Here is a 19,818-nt window from a genome sequence, read left to right as displayed (position 1 = left end):
TTGTGTTGTGTCTGCTGTAACATTACTTTGAACAAATATAAGTTCAGGAAACCGAAGACGGGGGGGGGGGGTCAACTGTATGGTTTATGTGTTGCCGTAAAAGCATTAGTGTGTTGACCATGGGCCTGATAACAGTGTTGTGCCCTTCTTCAATGTTCATTGTCATAGTCTTGAAACCACTGTATATTGTCTTGCAGTTGGTGCCTATTTGAAAAGATAGAATAACAAACACTTATGATTAATGTCCCCGTCAACATTTCTTGGGTCTTATCTGTCATATCCGAAAATCAGACATAAAACTCCAAATGACTTTCACACCGCTTATCACACCATTCACTGATGTGATAATGAGGAGGATGGGTAATTCCACTGGGGGGGGAAAGTGTCTTCCCTCCGCCCTGTGGCTGATGGACCACGATATTGATGGTGTGTCGATGGGACTGTCACATTGTTCCATGCAGAGGGTGGTAGTTCTTGAGATGTGGGGGAGACAACTCCTCCCAATGCAAACAGTGCAGTGCGATCCAGGTCCACACTACATTGGCATTGCAAGTCCTGCATGATGTGCCAATTTAAAGTAAGCAGGGCAAGGTGGTTATCACACTCCTCACCACATCAACACCACTTACCTGCTAATGAGCCAGTGAGATTCATAATCAGATGTGATCACAGCTCTGCCTGTAAAATGTTTCCCAGATCAGATTGGGGCCATCTGCAGCCTCTCGCTCTGCCTCCATGGTTTAAGGCTGTTGCTCAATGACATGGAAATGATCAAGGTCAATAGTCCAAATACAATGGGCTTCTTATCTCTGAGAGGCAGGTTATGTTTTCATTGATATTAAGGGGTTTAAAGTGAGCCTCGTGACCTACTTTGTTATGACAATATGGAAATACAAATGACTATTTAAATTAGATGAAGCTATTTCTTAAAATGGATTCTGAATCACCTAATTGTGGCAGCTTCAGGAGGAGGCATAAACAAGTGACATACACTAGGTTTGCCTGGAGTCTGTACAAAATGTTATTTCTGAAGGAGATCTTGTCACAGAAATACTCTGGGAAAGAACAACCAGTGAAATATCCCAACCCTAGCCCACTGATGTTTGTTGTTGTTGTTGTAGGCCTCTTAATCAGATATCATAATGGCCATGCTGTAACCAAAACAGTCATTTCTCTATTATTACGCTCGTGTAATCTTAGCATGACAGCCCGTCCTTTGTTTTAGTGAGCACCGCTTAGAATCTGCGGAACAAATCACACTGCATCTTACCACAAACAGGTCTCTCCAATGCATCCTGCCAACCGACAGATAAAACACAAACTGCAGAAACAAGGTCTTCCCTTGCTAATTCATTTGGCATCATAAACCCATGTTAATCCTGAACTGACATTTCATCTGACATTTCCCACAAACCAAATCATTGGCTTGACACTGACACCAAATAAGAGAAACTATCTACAGAGGCATTTGATTTGATTCATATCCTCAGTGATAAGACAAGGTGTTAGTGGGCTCCAGTTGTCCTATATCAATCAGAAATAACTAACACTGTGAGTAATGACCTTTGTCGTGTATTACTACTGTACATTGGGATTGTCATGCAAATGATCGTTGGTATACTATATTACTCTGATGAACCCAAGCTTGAAATTACTGTAGGCTTTTACCGGAATGAACCCATTCATTTGTATGGCACAGTAAGACACTGTTTATTCTATCACAATGATACACAGTGAATACACTGAAAGCAGTGATGTGTGATATTGTGAATTTTCAGGCAGAGCTACAAATAACCTCTTACGTAATTACTATCTCATTGTGCTGGCGTTTTCATTCACACAATCATCATCTTCTTTACCACAGTATTTTGTGGTATCCTCTGTAAAACAAAAGTGTGGCTTGAGTCTCGCACGTCAATACACACCAGGGTTTTGGTTCCTGACACGTGCTGTTGAGAGGATTCTGGCAAAAGATGACAGCGCTGTATTTATGGAAACTGTTGTTTTCAACAGATGTCCATTCTTTTCATCAAAGGTTTCATATTCATATCCATTCCATGAAATCTGATATCCAACTAGAATACCTTCTCTTCACATAACTGAAATGTGGAATCATTTTAAGTATAAAATATTCACAGTACCAGTCAAAAGTTTGGATACACCTACTCATTCCAGGGTTTTTCTTTATTTGTACTATTTTCTACATTGTAGAATAATAGAAGACATCAAACCAATGTAATAACACATATGGAATCATGTAGTAACCAAAAAAGTGTTAAATAAATCTAAATATATTTGAGATTCTCCACCCTTTGCCTTGATGACAGCTTTGCACACTCTTGGCATTATCTCAACCAGCTTCATGAGGTAGTCACCTGGAATGTATTTCAATTAACAGATGGGCCTTGTTAAAAGTTAATTTGAGGAATTTATTTCCTTCAAAATGTTTGAGCCTATTAGTTGTGTTGTGACAAGGTAGGGGTGGTATACAGAAGATAGCTCTATTTGCAAAACAACAAGTCCATATTATGGCAAGAACAGCTCAAATAAGCAAAGAGAAATGACAGTCCATCATTACTTCAAGACATGAAGGTCAGTCAATGCAGAACATTTCAAGAACTTTGAAAGTTTCTTCAAGTGCAGTCACAAAAACCATCAAGCGCTATGATTAAACTGGTTCTCATGAGGACCGCCACAGGAAAGGAAGACCCAAAGTTACCTCTGCTGCAGAGGATAAGTTCATTAGAGTTACCAGCCTCAGAAATTGCAGCCCAAATAAATGCTTCACAGAGTTCAAGTAACAAACACATCTCAACATCAACGATTCAGAGGAGACTGCGTGAATCATGCCTTCATGGTCAAATTGCTGCAAAGAAACCACTTTTAAAGGACACCAATAATAAGAAGAGACTTGCTTGGGCCAAGAAACACGAGCAATGGACATTAGACCGGTGGAAATCTATCCTTTGATATGATGAGTCCAAATTTGAGATTTTTTTGGTTCCAACTTCTGTGTCTTTGTGAGAGGCAGAGTATGTTTGGTTCCCACTGTGAAGCATGGAGGAGGAGGTGTGATGGTGTAGGGGTGCTTTGCTGGTGACACTATCTGTGATTTATTTAGAAGTCAAAGCACACTTAACCAGCATGGCTACCACAGCATTCTGCAATGATACGCCATCCCATCTGGTTTGCGCTTAGTGGAACTATCATTTGTTTTTCAACAGGACAATGACCCAAAACACACCTCCAGGTTGTGTAAGGGCTATTTGACCAAGAAGGAGAGTGATGGTGTGCTGCATCAGATGACCTGGCCTCCACAATCACCCGACCTCAACCCAATTGAGATGGTTTGGGATGAGTTGGATCGCAGAGTGAAGGAAAAGTAGCCAACAAGTGCTCAGCATATGTGGGAACTCCTTCAAGACTGTTGGAAAAGCATTCCTCATGAAGCTGGTTGAGAGAATGCCAAGAGTGTGCAAACCTGTCATCAAGGCAAAGGGTGGCTACTTTGAAGAATCTAAAATAGAAAATATATTTTGGTTACTACATGATTCCATATGTGTTATTTCATAGTTTTGATGTCTTCACTATTATTCTTCAATGTAGAAAATAGTAAAAAATAAAGAAAAACCTTTGAATGAGTAGGTGTGTCCAAACTTTTGACTGGTACTGTGCATATGGCAGAATATGTATTTTTCTATTTAATATGACATATGTTAGAATGGAACCTTTAGCCAGTAATATAAATTGCTTAATTATTTCTGCCTGCTTCATTGTGATCTAGTTTGGTGGTTCCTATTAAATTAGCTAAATGCGCTGTATGGGCAAAATGTAATATAATTTTGTCAAAATGTAGAAGAGCATTAGCAGAGACCTTGGAAGCAATATAACATCAAGGCAGACTGTACACTCTTAGAAAAAAGGTTTTACCTAAAACCTAAAAGGGTTTCACGCAGTGGCGAACCATGGCCATTGGACGTAGGCCTTCAGTGTGGGAAAAAAATCTTCCAACACGTTGTACCAAAGAAAACAACAAAATCTACCCCAAGCCAGTAGGTCCCAATCATAAGAATACAAAAACAGCCATTGGCTAGGGCCTCAGAAGCTACAGTGTCTGCAAATAGTATCTGACCTTTTCCACATTTTGTTATGTTACAGCCTGAATTAAAACATTTATTACATTGAGATTTTGTGTCACTGGCCTACACACAATACCCCATAATGTCAAAGTAGAATTATGGTTTTAGACATTTTTGCTAATTAACAAAAAATGAAAAGCTGAAATGTTTTGAGTCAATACGTTTTCAACCCCTTTGTTATGGCAAGTCTAAATCATTTCCGGAGAAAATATTTGTTATATTAACAAGTCACATAATAAGTTGCATGGACACACTCTGTGTGCAATGATAGTGTTTGACATGATTTTTGAATGACTACCTCATCTCTGTACCCCACACATACAGATAATTGTAAGACCCCTTAGTTGAGCAGTGATTTTCAAACACAGATTCAACCACAAAGACCAGGGAGGTTTTCCAATGCCTCGCAAAGAAGGGCACCTATTGGTAAATGGGCAAAAAAAGCAGACATTGAATATCCTTTTGAGCATGGTGAAGCTTGAAAACCTATGGCAAGGCTTGAAAATGTCTGTCTAGCAATATTTGAGCAATTATTAGTACATTTGCAAAAAAATCTAAAAAACGTGTTTTCATTTTGTCATTATGGGGTATTGTGTGTACATTTACATTTACATTTTAGTCATTTAGCAGACGCTCTTATCCAGAGCGACTTACAGTAGTGTAGATGGGTGAGAGAGAAAAATCAGGCTGTAACACAACAAATTGTGGAACAAGTCAAGGTGTATCAATACTTTCTGAAGACACTGTCGGTAGAAAGCATCTACCGTTCAACTTTATTAGGACAGGATTTCTGAGTGACAGTGGAATCAACCAATCACATTTTGACTTGTTATGGGAGAACCGTTTTTACAAAAACGTATTGAATCGCCTGCCTTCACGAAGGCCGACAGGCCACTGCGCAATAGCGAGTAGTAATTTTCTCACAGTCTAGCTAGCTAGCGGCTGCAGTAGCCAAGTACAGTATATCTCAACTCCACAATTCCACATCCGCGGAGGTGAGTGAAAAGTAGAGTTTTTGGAGTGAACCTCCGACTCCTTCGAGTCACTTCTGCCCTAATACATTTGAATGGCAGATACCTTTAATCTTGCTTCTGAGGGCCTAGCCAATGGCTGACTTAGCTAGCTAGATTTATCTCCCCAGAGACGACAAAAGAAAATCCTGATTGGATCTTTTTTTTTTCAGTGTTAACCCTTTCCTTTCCAACACAAACTAAAGAGATTAAATCTGAATATCATTGAAAATAATAATATAATTAGAATATTATTGAAATAATATTGAAAAGATAAAATAGAAATGAAAAGGACATTTACATTTTAAACTACAATTATTTTATACATCCTTAAGCCTCACTGTTCCCCACTGGGCTATCCCCATGGGAGAACCCCTTGAAGAACCATTTTGGGTTCCATGTAGAACCCTTTCCACAGAGGGTTAAACTTGGAACCCAAAAGGGTTCTGCCACAGGGACATCTGACATCGAATAATATTATAATAATATGTTATTTAGCAGATGCTATTATCCAAAGCGATTTACAGTCACACGTGCATACATTATACATACTGTATGTGTAGTCCTGGGAATCAAACTCACTATTCTAGCGTTACCACCGCCATGCTCTACCAACTGAGCTACAAAGTGTAGGCTGCTCCATCTTTGTGATGGAATGATGGTGGACCACAGAGAAGAAGCAGGAAATCAGCCCTAAGACGCATCCCACTTCCTGCTGGTATCATCGTCATGGCGATGGCTTGTGGTTCGTCACACTGTTGGGTCACTGGGGAGACGGGATTCCAGCTGGTCCCACAGTGTTGAGTCCAGTGGGACCAGGGGAGACAGAGACAGATTCAGGATGCGGTCATGTTTCCCGCATTCCCATCCCATCTGTAAACACAGTCTCCAATAACTCCGTGACTGCATCAGTGAGGGGCCTGAGAGAGAAAGAAAGAAAGAAAGAAAGAAAGAAAGAAAGAAAGAAAGAAAGAAAGAAAGAAAGAAAGAAAGAAAGAAAGAAAGAAAGAAAGAAAGAAAGAAAGAAAGAAAGGTGAATGGTGTATGATGACAAGCGTACTAAAGACAGACCTAAATCCCCAAACAGAGAAATGGTCAGACTGTAGCTGTGTTCGAATACTCATACTAACTGCACTAACCATACTTTTTGTGATGTAAATTGAGTATATAGTATGCTTATTGGTCATAGTATGGATATAGTTAGCATGCCAAAAGTTCCCGGGTGTCGTACTAAATTCACCAAAATTTGAAGTATACACACAGAGGACACTATTTCTGTACTTTAGGGCCAATAATGCAATTCTTCAGGAAATGGGCGTGGCTTCACAATGTTTTTAGATTTGAAGAAAATGGTGGAAAATATGCAGCCGAAGTACAATGAGAGCAGATACAAATTCATTGCTTTAACTAATTATGACAAATGTTAAGAGAATGTTGAGCAATGTAATAAAGTAATGACTTTTCAAATAAGTTACCTTCCACGTTATGTTGGCTGACAATTGGTTAGCTACGCTGTCCTTACGAACCACATACCATATCATTACAGCAGTATGTACCGATATGTTGTTAGCTAGCTACTTATACATCAAACTTTCCAGTATATTAACTATAGGCTTTCTAACTACCCAACAATTATTGACTTGATTATTCCCGCCATTCTTAGCTTAGCTAAATGGTATAGTCGTTGTGCGTTCTCAATGCACTCTCGTCTGAGTGTACCAGAGCGCAGAATAATGAATTTATGAGAGCTCCACACCCGTTGAATATGGCCGGTGTCAGTACACATCGGCAAAAAAGCGTAATTAAATTGTTGCCAGCAGCACAGTTAAAGTCACCACCGCTCTGGATAACATGAAAACTGCCTAACCAGCTCTGCTAGGGCGAGATAAATAGTCAGAGTGGTCTCATTTGTGTCTGGAAGTAGCTAGCAAGCTAGCCAATGTTAGCTTGGGTGCTTGACTGCCATTGTAAGGTCAGAACGCTCAAATCAACCCTACTCCTTGGCCCGAGTGTCCAGTGTGCGCTCCGAGAGCGAAACGCTCTGAATTTACAAACGGATAATCTGACAATGCTCTGAATTTACGAGCGCACTCTGGCACTCCATATTGAATTTAAGAACACACTCGAAGTCGTAAAATGTTTAACTAGTAATTTGTTATGTTAACTAGCTAGCAAGAGGTTGCATAGCAACAGCATCAACTTCCGGTTGACAGGCGAAGAGCTAGTACACGCAACGGAAAGGATACTATTCGTTTACAGTATACTAAAATGAACTAATAGTATATACTCATTAAGTATGTAGTATACAGTATGTCCGTATGGGTATTCGAACACAGCTTGTGTTTTACTGGTGAGACAGAAGGTTTGCATTGGATGTTGTGCTGGCTCGTATGGCTAATTGTATGTCAAAAGTGAATGTGAAAATGTAAACCCCTCTAAGTCCACTTGACAATCTCTTCAGCGCACAGTACAGGCTTGGAGATGGGAATGACCTCTTAGTGATGCTGTAATTACTTCCTGCCTGGCATCATGCACTGCATGGCCTTAATAAAGAGTGACTGCCTTTAAAAGCAACAAATCCCTTTGAAAACGGCCTATGTGGCATTGATATGAGTCAGAAACAGTTATTCTAGTCTCAAAATTGACTACAAAGTGTAAATAGGATAATTTTGGTCATAAAGTCAGTCTGGTCTAAATCAGAGTTTGGGTTTTGATTTGACGATGTCCATTTGCCCACTAACATGTGGTGAACAGCTTCGGTGATTGCGTTCTATCCAATAGCATAGACCTTGAGACAGACCTGTCCAGCAACTCCGACTTTGTTGACAGACAACATTTAGCAAATTTTTTTACTTGAGAAATACTGCACCAAACACCTTAGATGTAAAATTGCGTAACTAAAACATCCTCTGCAAAAACATCAAAATGTATTACAGATTTCTTGAGTTATCTTACATTCATTCTGGGGATTTTGAGGAAGTGAAATAGGCTACAGTGTTTCATGGGGAACAAACATCATTAACCAAATGTGGAATCAGTCAGGAAACACCTCCAAGAGTCCAAGCTAAATAAAGGTTAAATAAATAAAACAATTATTAAAAAAAGACTGAAATCTCGTTTTTCGAATGATCAACAGAATAACACATGTGCCAATTGGCTCTTTAAGTACTGTACATTACACATTGACAATGTATTGAGAAACATGCATAAAGCTGTCTTCTCACATTTTGAAATACAATGGTGATTGTACAATGCAATTGCATGGTGATGATTAAATCATCTTTCTTTCATCTTGATTAAATTGGTGTGATTGATGGGTCTTGCAGTAATGGGGGACTTCAGGAAGGAGAGAACAGTGTTGGAGAGAACTGAGAACATGTAGTACCATTGGTCATGACTGGGATTGGCTGGCGACTGCAGAGATGGGGTATCAGTGAACATAATCGTCTAAAAACAAACAACCAAAATACTCTGCACATATTTGAGTGTACAGCACAAACTTAATGAAATGTCATTGTCTACAAACAAAATATTTTTTAAGAGCTTCAATCTATGAACAGATCTGTGGGTAATTGTTTGTTTTTGTTTGCCTTAATTACGTGTTTGATTGTCTAGTACTTGTTTTCGTAAACTATGGATTGGGAACCAAAGTGGGCCCAGGGCATGTGAGAGGTGGGCTGTGAGTTATGAGATTACATCCATAATCACAATTCTTCTTCTTAATTTGGGTAGTTGGAGTGCGATTTGGGTCACGGAAACATTGGTCAATTTCTCATTTGGGTCTTGAGCAGAATTCTTTTTTTTTTTTTACCCCTGTTCTAGTAAAATCATAATTGATACCCAAGGATAGTATAAAAAAAACTCACCACAGTAAAATCAGCAGGAATCCTGCCCCAAAAACAATGTGTCAGAACGGGTTTCACTTGGGAACTTCAGCCCTGTTGATCTGTGATTATTGTATGGCAATGAAGATGAAGATGCCTATGAGGATGTGGCCCAGTGATGGGCCTGCGAATGCAAGGCGTCCAGACACCAAGACAGAGACTAGGGTTGCATAATTCTGCGTTGAACAAGGGATCATTTTCCCACACAATCTAAACAAACATAACGTTGGAAAAATAAACACAGATTGCTAAAAAATAACATGTTCATGAATGTAAGATCTGTCTATTTGTCTTCCATCAACATATCATATGTACCAACATCTACTGTGGGGGGGGCATTGTCTCTGTGCTAGACAGGCATAAAACAGACCATTCCTATTGCGTCACTCTTAAAATATACTAGTATATACAAATATATACAAATGTATGATAAGGATGAATCAATGCCTGTAGCGACGAATACCTCTGAAGGTGTATTATTAACATCTAGAAATTACTTGCTTATAATGTTGTCCCTAAACTAGATGATGAAAAGAAAACAACACTTTGGCAATATACAACACATACACACTGTTCACTATGTTTTATAAGTGTTGATGTACCACAATTGGCCTTTACAGCAAGTACACAGCTGTTGCTGTTGAACAATTTAAAATTGATAAAGTAAAAGAGACAAGAGCGCCACCTAGTGTACAACGATGTGCACCTTTTTGCATTATCCAGCTTCTACCGGATTGTCAGCATCATCATCATCATCATCATCATCATCATCTTTACCAACGCAGCTGTTGCCACACAATAAATCCAGGGAGAAGTCGTTTCTAAATATCCCTCAAATTTGTCAAAACTATTAAATGAAATCACACACTAAATAATTGTCTAATGCTTCTGTGGTAATACAACTATGGCATAACCAATGTTTTGGTCAGTGTTTCTCAGGGGACCTTAATTAGTGGGGGACATGCAGAAAGTATAAAAGCATGGCAAAGTCTAAGTGGAATCCTTGGGATGTCCCAACTCTGATCATCACCCCATTGAAGTTGAAATTTAAAACGGTTAAAGGTCCAATGCAGCTGTTTTTATATCAATATCATATCATTTCTGGGTAACAATTAAGTACCTTACAATGATAGTGTTTTATTAAAATGGTCAAAAATAAACAAAAATAGCTTCTTTAATAGCAAAGAGAAATTTCTCAATAAATACTTTTCTAGGACTGCCTGGGAGTGGTCTAAGTCGGAAGGGGAAAACTGAAAACTAGCTATTATTGGCATAGAGGTATCGAACTCTCTTTCTTATTGGTCTATTAGCTAATTTACTGACTGGTGATGTCACCAGGCAGGCCAAAACTCCACCCCACCAAAACAGGCAGAAATTTCAGGCGGCCCTTTCAAACAGCTCGTACACTAAAAGGGCATTATCAAAGATTTGGCATGGGTTCTCAGTTCCTCAAAAAGGTCTACAGCTGCACCATCGAGAGCATCCTGATTGGTTGCATCACTGCCTGGTATGGCAACTGCTCGGCCTCCGACCGCAAGGCACTACAGAGGGTAGTGCGAATGACTCAGTACATCACTGGGGCCAAGCTTCCTGCCATCCAGGACCTCTATACCAGGCGGTGTCAGAGGAAGGCCCTAAAAATTGTCAAAGACACCAGCCACCCTAGTCATAGACTGTTCTCTCTGCTACCGCACAGCAAGCAGTATCGGAGCACCAAGTCTAGGTCTAAGAGGCTTCTAATCAGCTTCTACCCCCAAGCCATAAGACTCCTGAACACCTAATCAAATGGCTACTCAGACTATTTGCATCCCCCCCTCTCTTTTATACCGGTGCTACTCTCTGTTGTTATTCTCTATACATAAGTCACTTTAATAACTCTACCTTCATGTACATATTACCCCAACTAACCAGTGCCCCCAAACATTGACTCTGTACCGGTACCCCCTATATATAGTATCACTATTGTTATTTTACTGCTGCTCTTTAATAACTTGTTACTTTTATTTCTTATTTTTATCCTTTTTTTTAAACTGCATTGTTGGTTAGGGGCCCATAAGTAAGTATTTTACTGTAAGATCTACACCTTTTGTATTCGGCGCATGTGACTAATAAGATCTGACTTGATCGTCATTTTCACAATTTCACAGTATTATTCCAACCTCATAGTGGTATATATAAAACACAGGAAAAATCACGTTTTTGACTGCACTATGACTTTAAAGCTAAAATATTCAACTTTTTGGGCAACTCGACCAAATTCACATAGAAATGTGAGTTATAGAGTTGTCATTCTCATAGAAAGCAAGTTTAACAAGCGGTAGATCTGTTCTATGTGTGCTATTTTATGCTTCCTTTTTTAAGTTTAGTTATTGCATTTTTACTTTAGGTTTTTCTACACCAGCTTCAAACAGCTGAAATGACAATATTTTTGGTTATGGAAAATATATTTCACAGAAGTTTAGATGTTACAATGATTATCTACGCAAACCTGCTTGTTTGGTCACATAAACTGAAATAAGGCTAACTATTTGAATTTGAGCATCGAGGAAATGGAGGGGCGATTTCTGTATATTGCACCTTTAAGGTAAGGGTTAAGGTTAGGGTTAGGTAAGGGTTATGGTTAAGGTCAGTGGCAATTTTAGCACGTAAATCTTGATGGGGCAAACTCCCCAACATTTTTTTTAGATGCATGCCAGTAAAGCCAATACACAATACAACACTAAACAATACATGAATTGCACTATAACGGTGATAAACGGTACACACAAACTGGTAGGGCCTACATAAAGATGTTCCAACAGCAGAGCTTTCTTTTCAGCACCACGGAGTGAATCCTTACCACTGCTACACCTGGCTATCAGCGGAGACTCATTCATTCAGCCTCATTTACTGCCTTTAAAAAAAACATAGCTGATATTGCTGACTTGCTTAACCAAATGTGGTTTCTACTGACAATTGAGATGTACAAACTATGGCATGAGGGAACGATGGGCGGATAAGAGGCAATCAGTAATTTCGATTACGACAATGAGCGAGCCAAGACAGACGTAGTCAATGTAACTATTTGTTCGGCACTTTTGAAATGTAATGAAATGGGGCATTCTTACAGTATTCTCCTTTACACCAAGTCAGAATCCTAGGATAAATAAAGGTGGCATATAAGCAGACAATGAAAGCTCTTACAATATTCAATGATGTCATTTCTCTAAAACAGGATTAGGGCAGGCTCTGCCCCACCTGCCCTGAATGATGGGTCGCCACTGCTTAAGGTTATGGTTAGGATAGGGACATCCCAAGGATTCCAGATAGAACTAACCATAAAAGCACCCATTAGATCTCTTCATGTGAGTCGTGAGTACTTTTGTACCTGAAGGTCCAGTGTAGAGATTGTGTGGCGTCAATGCTGTGTACTCTGTTTGTGTGAAGACAACCATTTTGGGGACCATGCTGTCAGGAGGTATGATCATTTGGACAAAAAAAAAATCACTGATAATTTGGACAAATAATGATTTTGCAAGCTCTAGCATTTTGGGAATTTCGGAAGGGGAGGGGACATTTGTCTCATAGACTTTTCAGATACTGGCTGAGAGTTTCTGTTGAGAGAGGGAGACTTCGCTTTTCTTGTTAGTACATTTTCTAACATATCTCCCCTAGAACTTAATAAATTATCTTAATCAAGTTCTGGGTGTCCAAGTGTAGTAGTCTGTGAGCACTGTAGCATTTTAGAAAGTGATAGAGCCACCCATTGAAAGGAACTGAGATATGTGTGTACTTGTGTCAATGTGTTTTACTGTAGCCTTAACCTGGTTCAAACAAGCAAACCTAAACCTCTAACCTTTTTTTTTTTATATCTGAATGTTTCCCTATAAATGGGCCCAGAACCTTTGAATAGATCTTACAAAACGGTAGCAGTAGTTTTAGGAGCCTAAAAGGTTTAACATTAGGGACCATGTTTTGCAGGGACTGACCTGACATTAACTGTCTCCGGTGCCGCTACATATTGTATCAAGAGTAGTTTAGCGGTTTCCTCAGTTTTACCACTAGGTGGCGACATGGCATAATAATCCTAATTCCACCTGTATCATAGCCTACTTTTATTTTCACCAATCACCATGCGGATAGGCCTATAATGCATAATGACGAGGGTTTGTGGATTCAAAGGCAGTTATTTTTGGATCAAGGACCCAGGAAAAATATGAAATATTATATCTACAAAACATCACAACAGTAAATACCAATACAATTTAATAATAAAACGTGCATACAACTTTGACCTAATTTTCATGTAGTTGAATAATAATAATAATAATATTATTAATAATAATAATAATAATGATGATAATAAATAATAATAATACATAATGGAGACTTTAATAACTTAAATAACATAAGGATGATCACACCAGATGTGGCTATTTGACCGGCTCCTTTCAGGCAGAAGGTCAGGAGGGAACAATAGTCCCAACACCATGTAGGAGGGGGCAGATGGGGACCCCCTCCAAACAATGGGATGGGGGTTATGCATGGAGAATCATCCGCTGCTGGTCTACATCACGCAGGCTTTTGCCTTTTACTTCTAGCACAGAAGGAGAGCCGCATGGGTTTATGTGAAAGCTCATAAATCCATATTGCTGGAATGGAGGGGTTTACCCCAAGCCATCTGTCCAAAATGACCAAATTAATACAATGCTTTGATGGGAAAATAGAGATTGGTGGCTTACCTACACATAATAGGTACCATATCACTCTGAATGCACTGCAGTTACCAGTTATTTTAATGGTGGCATTGGGTCTAGTTGCCAGGCCATCTGGCATTTTGGGCAAATGCTGGAGGGCCTGTCCGCCACATCTGGAAGAGACCATTCTGAAAGTGGGTCTCCCTGGCCTGGACCCCTATAAGAGCTGCCCTATTGTCACAGAGAATGGCAAGGTACTCCAAATGACAGACAATAGCCTAGTGGACCTGTCTTACTTGGGTTTTTTTGCCCAAAATTATAAATATCTGGCTAATAATGGACGTCTCAAGGAATAAAATAGGCAGGTGTAGCTTTAAATACCAGCTGTCAGAACAGCTCACAGATCACTGCACCTGTACATAGCTCATCTGTAAATAGCCCATAAAATCTACCTCATCCCCATACTGTATTTATTTTTATCTTGCTCCTTTGCACCCCAGTATCTCTACTTGCACATTCATCTTCTGCACATTCTACCATTCCAGTGTTTAATTGCTATATTGTAATTACTTCGCCACCATGGCCTATTTATTGCCTTACCTCTCTTTTCCTACCTCATTTGCACATGCTGTATATAGATTTTCTACTGTATTATTGATTGTATGTTTGTTTATTCCATGTGTAACTCTGTGTTGTTGTATGTGTCCAACTGCTTTGCTTTATCTTGGCCAGGTCGCAGTTGCAAATGAGAACTTGTTCTCAACTAGCCTACCTGCTTAAATAAAGGTGAAATAAAAAAATAAAAAGGTGTGGGGGGGCGACAAAAATGGGCAGGTTTGTGGGCTTCAAGGGGGGGGCGGGGAATTGTCCAGTGTGTAGAAATGCCAGAGCCGATTTATGGTCCCAGTCCGCCCCTGAGATGAGGAACCAATAGAAACCTTGTCATATATCATATCATACATGTATATCATATGTTGTACAGTGCATCGCCTGAATAATCAGCCTTTCTATCAACAGGTACAAATAGTATCCTACATTTTCTATTAGGCAATCTAGGAAATGTACACCCAGATAAGCTTCATAATAGTCTACGCTACATCTGTTAGCTGCTATACATCCTGCTTTATAAAACCCAAAGAATGTTCTTAGTATTCCTCATTGTAAAAATAGCTCATGGGCTCAGCTACTTCACATTTTCCATATTACTGTAGCAGGCAACCACTAAAAAAGATAGCTAGACATTATAGGTCCACACCATGGGCTGAAAGAAAGTGGCATGCTGCGCAATTGTTTCTTATCCGAACTCCGACCGTCCAATAAAGTGTCATACATCTGCCTTGGATTTGTCACGTATTTCCACACATCAAGCGGCGTATTCTCGGAGAAAACCGAGATGTCTCACCGCTTAGAATTTCACAGCCATGTGAAATCGTGTTGAGATCCCTGCTTGTGTGTAGGCCACGGTCGACGCAATGTCACCTTGACGAGAATCTAGAGGAGCACGAGGGGCGCTCAGCATCTGTCTTGGACTGGACAGGGAGAGAGGGTGTGTGCCGGCGAGTGTGTTTGTGTGTGAGAGAGGCAGTAAAGACCGGCTCGGAGAGTTCGCGCGCACGGAGGATCCCTCCATTTGGTTTCTTCCACACGGAGATGGCTGGAGTCCACACAGGTAGACTTCCAAGTTTCATTTCCTATAGGTATAGCAGTTTCTGAAAGGGGTTTATTTTAGAATCTGTTTGATTGAAGGGGTGTAATTATGTTTAACTATTTAGTCAACGATGTTATGGAAAGTATAGGCTGTAGGCCTACACTCGAACAATAAGATAATAATTAGGCCTACCCCAATAGGTAATAATAATAATAATAATATTATTATTTTATGACTAAGCCACTTCATCGTGGCTGTTTTTTATTTCAGTGAACGAGGCACAGTTGAGCGCCGTTAGAAGTTACGGCTTCAAGTCAGCCTAGTTTTACATCTTCCTGTGCATCGCGACCCTCGGTTAGTTGTCCGATTTTTACTAGATGGGATACAGTTTTTGTCAGATTTACCTTTTCGTAGCAAATTAGGAGAATTAACGCAGCAGGTTAGGAGATTTAGCGTAGCAGGTTAGGACACTTAGGTTACGTTTAGGAAAATGGTTAGGGTTAGCTAAAAAGCAAAGAAAGTATCAACTTTCGACGTTAATTTGACAAAAGCTATATTCTTTCCAGCCATGACCTAGTTGTCCCCGACACCTCCTCTTTCTTTATCATGTGACATTCGTTTTATACTGGTTTGCCAGAGAAAATCAGTTCATCCAATCGTGTTTCGAGAGGGGCGGCTCGTTTTCTCAACATTTGACAGGGATTTATTCTGATCCTCGTGACGTCACCCGATACCCTGCGCTCCTACAGTCAGTAAGCGAAGGGATGCTCTAAACGCAAGATTGCAGCATCTTTCCTGAGAGACTACAAACAAATCGCATCTCACTCTAGCTTTGTATCCATTCTCGGTATTCTCTCCCCTTTGGACCCTCCTGAAAACCCACCTCTTGCCCTCCAACATCGAACTGCAGGGTGTCTTCATGCACGAACGGAGGACCGGATAGAACACCATATTTGTATTTCAACACCTTTCCTTTCCCTTTATTTATTTAACCTCTTTGTCGTCTGTATATTTTTGTTTTGATCTTTTATTCTGTTGACCATTGCCTAGCTGCAATACAGAGAGGAGGAGGTCGTTCTGCATTGCTTGATAGGAATACGCGCTTTATTGCAGTGGAATGAAATAACACACATATGAAGAAATTAATGGAAGATTAAATTAGCCTACTTTCTACAACACGCTGATAGTATCTGGAGCGGGACATAATTTGTCGGTTCATTGGATTTTTGTTGAGGTTACGTTCCATACGCAGCGCAAGCATCGTCTTCCTCGGTTAGAACACATAGCCCATACTCGTCGTAGCATCTCGGTGTTCTCTGAAAGGGCGAGGATAACGCGCAAGATATTTCATTCTGAAGAATATAGGCATTTTCGATTTCTCAAATCGCTTCGTCTATTCAAAGACATTTTTTTTCAATTGGTTACGTTGCATAAAGGGATAAACGCAGTTTCACCCAACCTACTTTAAAAATGATGGCCGGCGGGGCAGTACAGCAAAACGGGATTTTCTTGAATCCTCACCATCACAATCAACAGCCGCACATGGAGTCGGATCCCCCAGATTCGCGTAAAAGACCGCTAGAGACCCCAACTGAGGCAAGCAGCACTAAACGCACAAACACGGGAGGTAAGTAAAAGATGGGGATGCGGGGATTATCTCGAATGTGTGAATCCAGTTTATCATTATGCCCACACTGAGGTAGCACCGAGAAAGGGAAAGAACGGCAGGTTGATTATCATCCTGATGTAGCATTCCTCGACACCACTGAAACTAGTGTTATTTAGTGACGTATAAAGCAAAATGTCCAATATTTTGCCATTTGTTATAGTCTTTTTTTCCATTGCATCTGTTTACAAATGAAGGAAAATCCTTTGTGTTGATGGAATGAAGACAATGAAGGGGGTGAGTGAGAAGGTGCTGATTTGGAGGGAACCCTCAGATCTCATGCTCTTAGCACTTTTTTAAAAATCTATCTAGAACCTAAAAGGGTTATTTCATTCATATTTTATTTGATCCGTTTTTAGTTTTGGGCACAATAAATTGCGGACGTCCAAAATAACAAAACAGTCGCCAAACTACAAACAACTGAAAAAAAACATTCCATTGTTGACCGCGCTCACATCCCTTGCTTTGTGAAGGGTAATCGTGTGATTATCAATACTCTGGCACATAGGCTAGGGTACTCTAGTCTCTTTGCGTACAATTATTCAAATAACATGCATATAGACACCGTTAGTAATATGCCCAAATACTACAGTATATGTCGCCATTTCAGTGCAACATTGTCATCCGCTATTATGCAGTCACTGCTTATACTTCATCATTATCATTGTAGCAGTCCAAATACTGCACCTCTCATTAAAGAAAGGCTACATTGGCAATGAATACATCCTAATCATGATTCTATTCACTGGTTGGATCAAACATGGATGTCACCGTAGGTAATCAGCATAGCATGCTGTTATGTGCCAAGCATTTCCAACCTTCTAGTCATTATTACTATACCATTATTATTTACTTATCCTGACTTAGTGGGCTTTTGATAGGCTTACAAAACATTTTTGAAGGTAAACAAAATATATTTTAGAATATGAATTTTAGTGTGGTGCGCCTACCTACCACACACATAGCAATATCATGATATTGTTTACATCCCAGAAATAGCAATATAGTGACCAAAAAAGTAATTTCCCACAATGCATTACGAAGATTAAAAGCTGCCAAAGAAATGAAGTGAGACAGCTTTGTTAAAAGGAATCGATACTCAGCTGCACATATCTAAAAACCATGCAGCACTCTTGGGAGACATTACCTACACACACATCTCATCCATTTGGCCAAATTAAATGTCTGTGATTATGAGAACAGCTAGAGTGCAGTAACTACCACACTTTCCCATGGAGTATTGTAGTCAACAGACGCCCAGTCAAAAACACTTACACACATGCATCAACTCAATGAGATTGCATGTAGCAAAATGACAGTTTGTTTTTGTTTAAACATTGGAATTACTTTCTCAGAAGTGATATAAAGAGCAAGGTCCTGGAAAGATACACGCTTTATAAGAACACGTTATAAAATGCTCAGACATGCTTATAACAAGTAGTAAAGCATTATAGCAGCAACCACTTCAATAGCTTGATGTTTTAATATTTGCATTACACACAAACATTCAGAACCTGTTCACTAAAAATCCATTGAGACCATTCTAAACAATTCCCTCATGATCATAATACTCAAGAGTAATTGAATGTGTCAATAGCAGAGCAACCATTTGTACTGTATGTAGGCTAGCTAGAGGCCTGTCCATATTGGAGCCCAATACCTAAATCAACAGGCCTCATGTGCAGGTTGTTTGTGGTTAAACAGAACCAGTTGTAGACTCAGGACATTGAAGCCAGTTACAGGGGAGCGCAGTACCTCATAATTATTTGTGATAACATTAGTTTTGCCACACACACACAATGTGCTTCCTCTTCCTGTATAGTGGCCTTCCTGCAGCCCCTTTTTGAAACTGAAGGCATTGTATTCCCTCACCAGGAATCACACTCTGAGGCACATGGTAAGAGAGACCATTTGATTTTGTTGTTATTCTACTTTCTTTTGCTATTCGCTTACTAAATTACAATATTGTTAAAGCAGTTTGACAGTGATATGAATAGTTCCTAAAGAAAGGCAAAAATAGTCTGCAGACTAAAATAACCCAATCTTTTCTGAAACTATTTTGGAAAATCTCTAAATCTGATTTAATATATTTGGCCTACATCTTTAATTGAGCTAAACTGATGAAATGTATCTCAATTCATAAGCATCTTATGTATATGGACTATCATGGAAGCTTTGATTATAAGCATATCATCTGCAGAAAATGTAGGCATATGTTTACGTTTTATATAGCTAAGTCCATAGCATCCATTTTCATGTTAAACTGCCATGCTTATTTTGCCATGCTATTCATATTTGTGGAATTGAAAAAGATTCATCATATTTGTAATATTTGCACATCTATTGGATATGTTGTGTATATGAAATTGTTTGTTTATAATTTTTCGTAATTGACATGATCACCTTCATTCCTTTTGCATGACATTGCTAAGGGGGGGGGGGGAATGATGATCAAGTGGATTAGACATATTTAAACCTCAATGAATGTAGTGTTCTCTAAATATTGTCGACTCTTCTGAATGTTCATCTCTGTCTCGCTCGTACTGCAGAAGAGATGGGATGAGAGTGCATTGTGCTGTAACCTTTAGAGGCTCTAAATCATGATTATATGTTACATAAGGTGACATTCTTATCAGGGGAGGGGGAAAAAAATCATTGACTCCCTTGGTTTGATTTATTTTACCATCCACATGCTTGACTTGCTCCCACTGCATACCCATGGGACGCATATTCAGATAGGTCTTCAGCCCAACTCCCCCTCTTATAAATTAAAACATTATATTCCCCTCTGTCCA

The 19,818-nt window shown here is 39.5% G+C and overlaps 1 protein-coding gene across 3 annotated transcripts in view; it reads left to right on the top strand.

Moving 5' to 3' along the window:
* Positions 1-15,192: 15,192 nt before the first annotated feature.
* The window catches only part of LOC115163046 (RNA-binding protein Nova-1-like), a 53,523-nt gene continuing 48,897 nt past the window's right edge, over positions 15,193-19,818 (top strand). Inside the window, exons 1-2 of one of the 3 annotated variants that reach the window (XM_029714634.1) lie at positions 15,874-16,984; positions 18,846-18,920. In XM_029714634.1, coding sequence (XP_029570494.1) covers positions 16,828-16,984; positions 18,846-18,920 — 232 coding nt within the window. In that variant the 5' untranslated portion in view covers positions 15,874-16,827. Of the gene's footprint in view, positions 15,379-15,873; positions 16,985-18,845; positions 18,921-19,818 lie in introns of those variants that run through there. The other 2 variants (XM_029714636.1, XM_029714635.1) reach the window with 2 other exon arrangements.

Source organism: Salmo trutta, chromosome 26 (assembly GCF_901001165.1).
Source record: "Salmo trutta chromosome 26, fSalTru1.1, whole genome shotgun sequence".
Taxonomy (NCBI): domain Eukaryota; kingdom Metazoa; phylum Chordata; class Actinopteri; order Salmoniformes; family Salmonidae; genus Salmo; species Salmo trutta.
The sequence above is the reverse complement of the archived record's forward strand: the minus strand, read 5'-3'. Positions and strand labels throughout refer to the sequence as shown.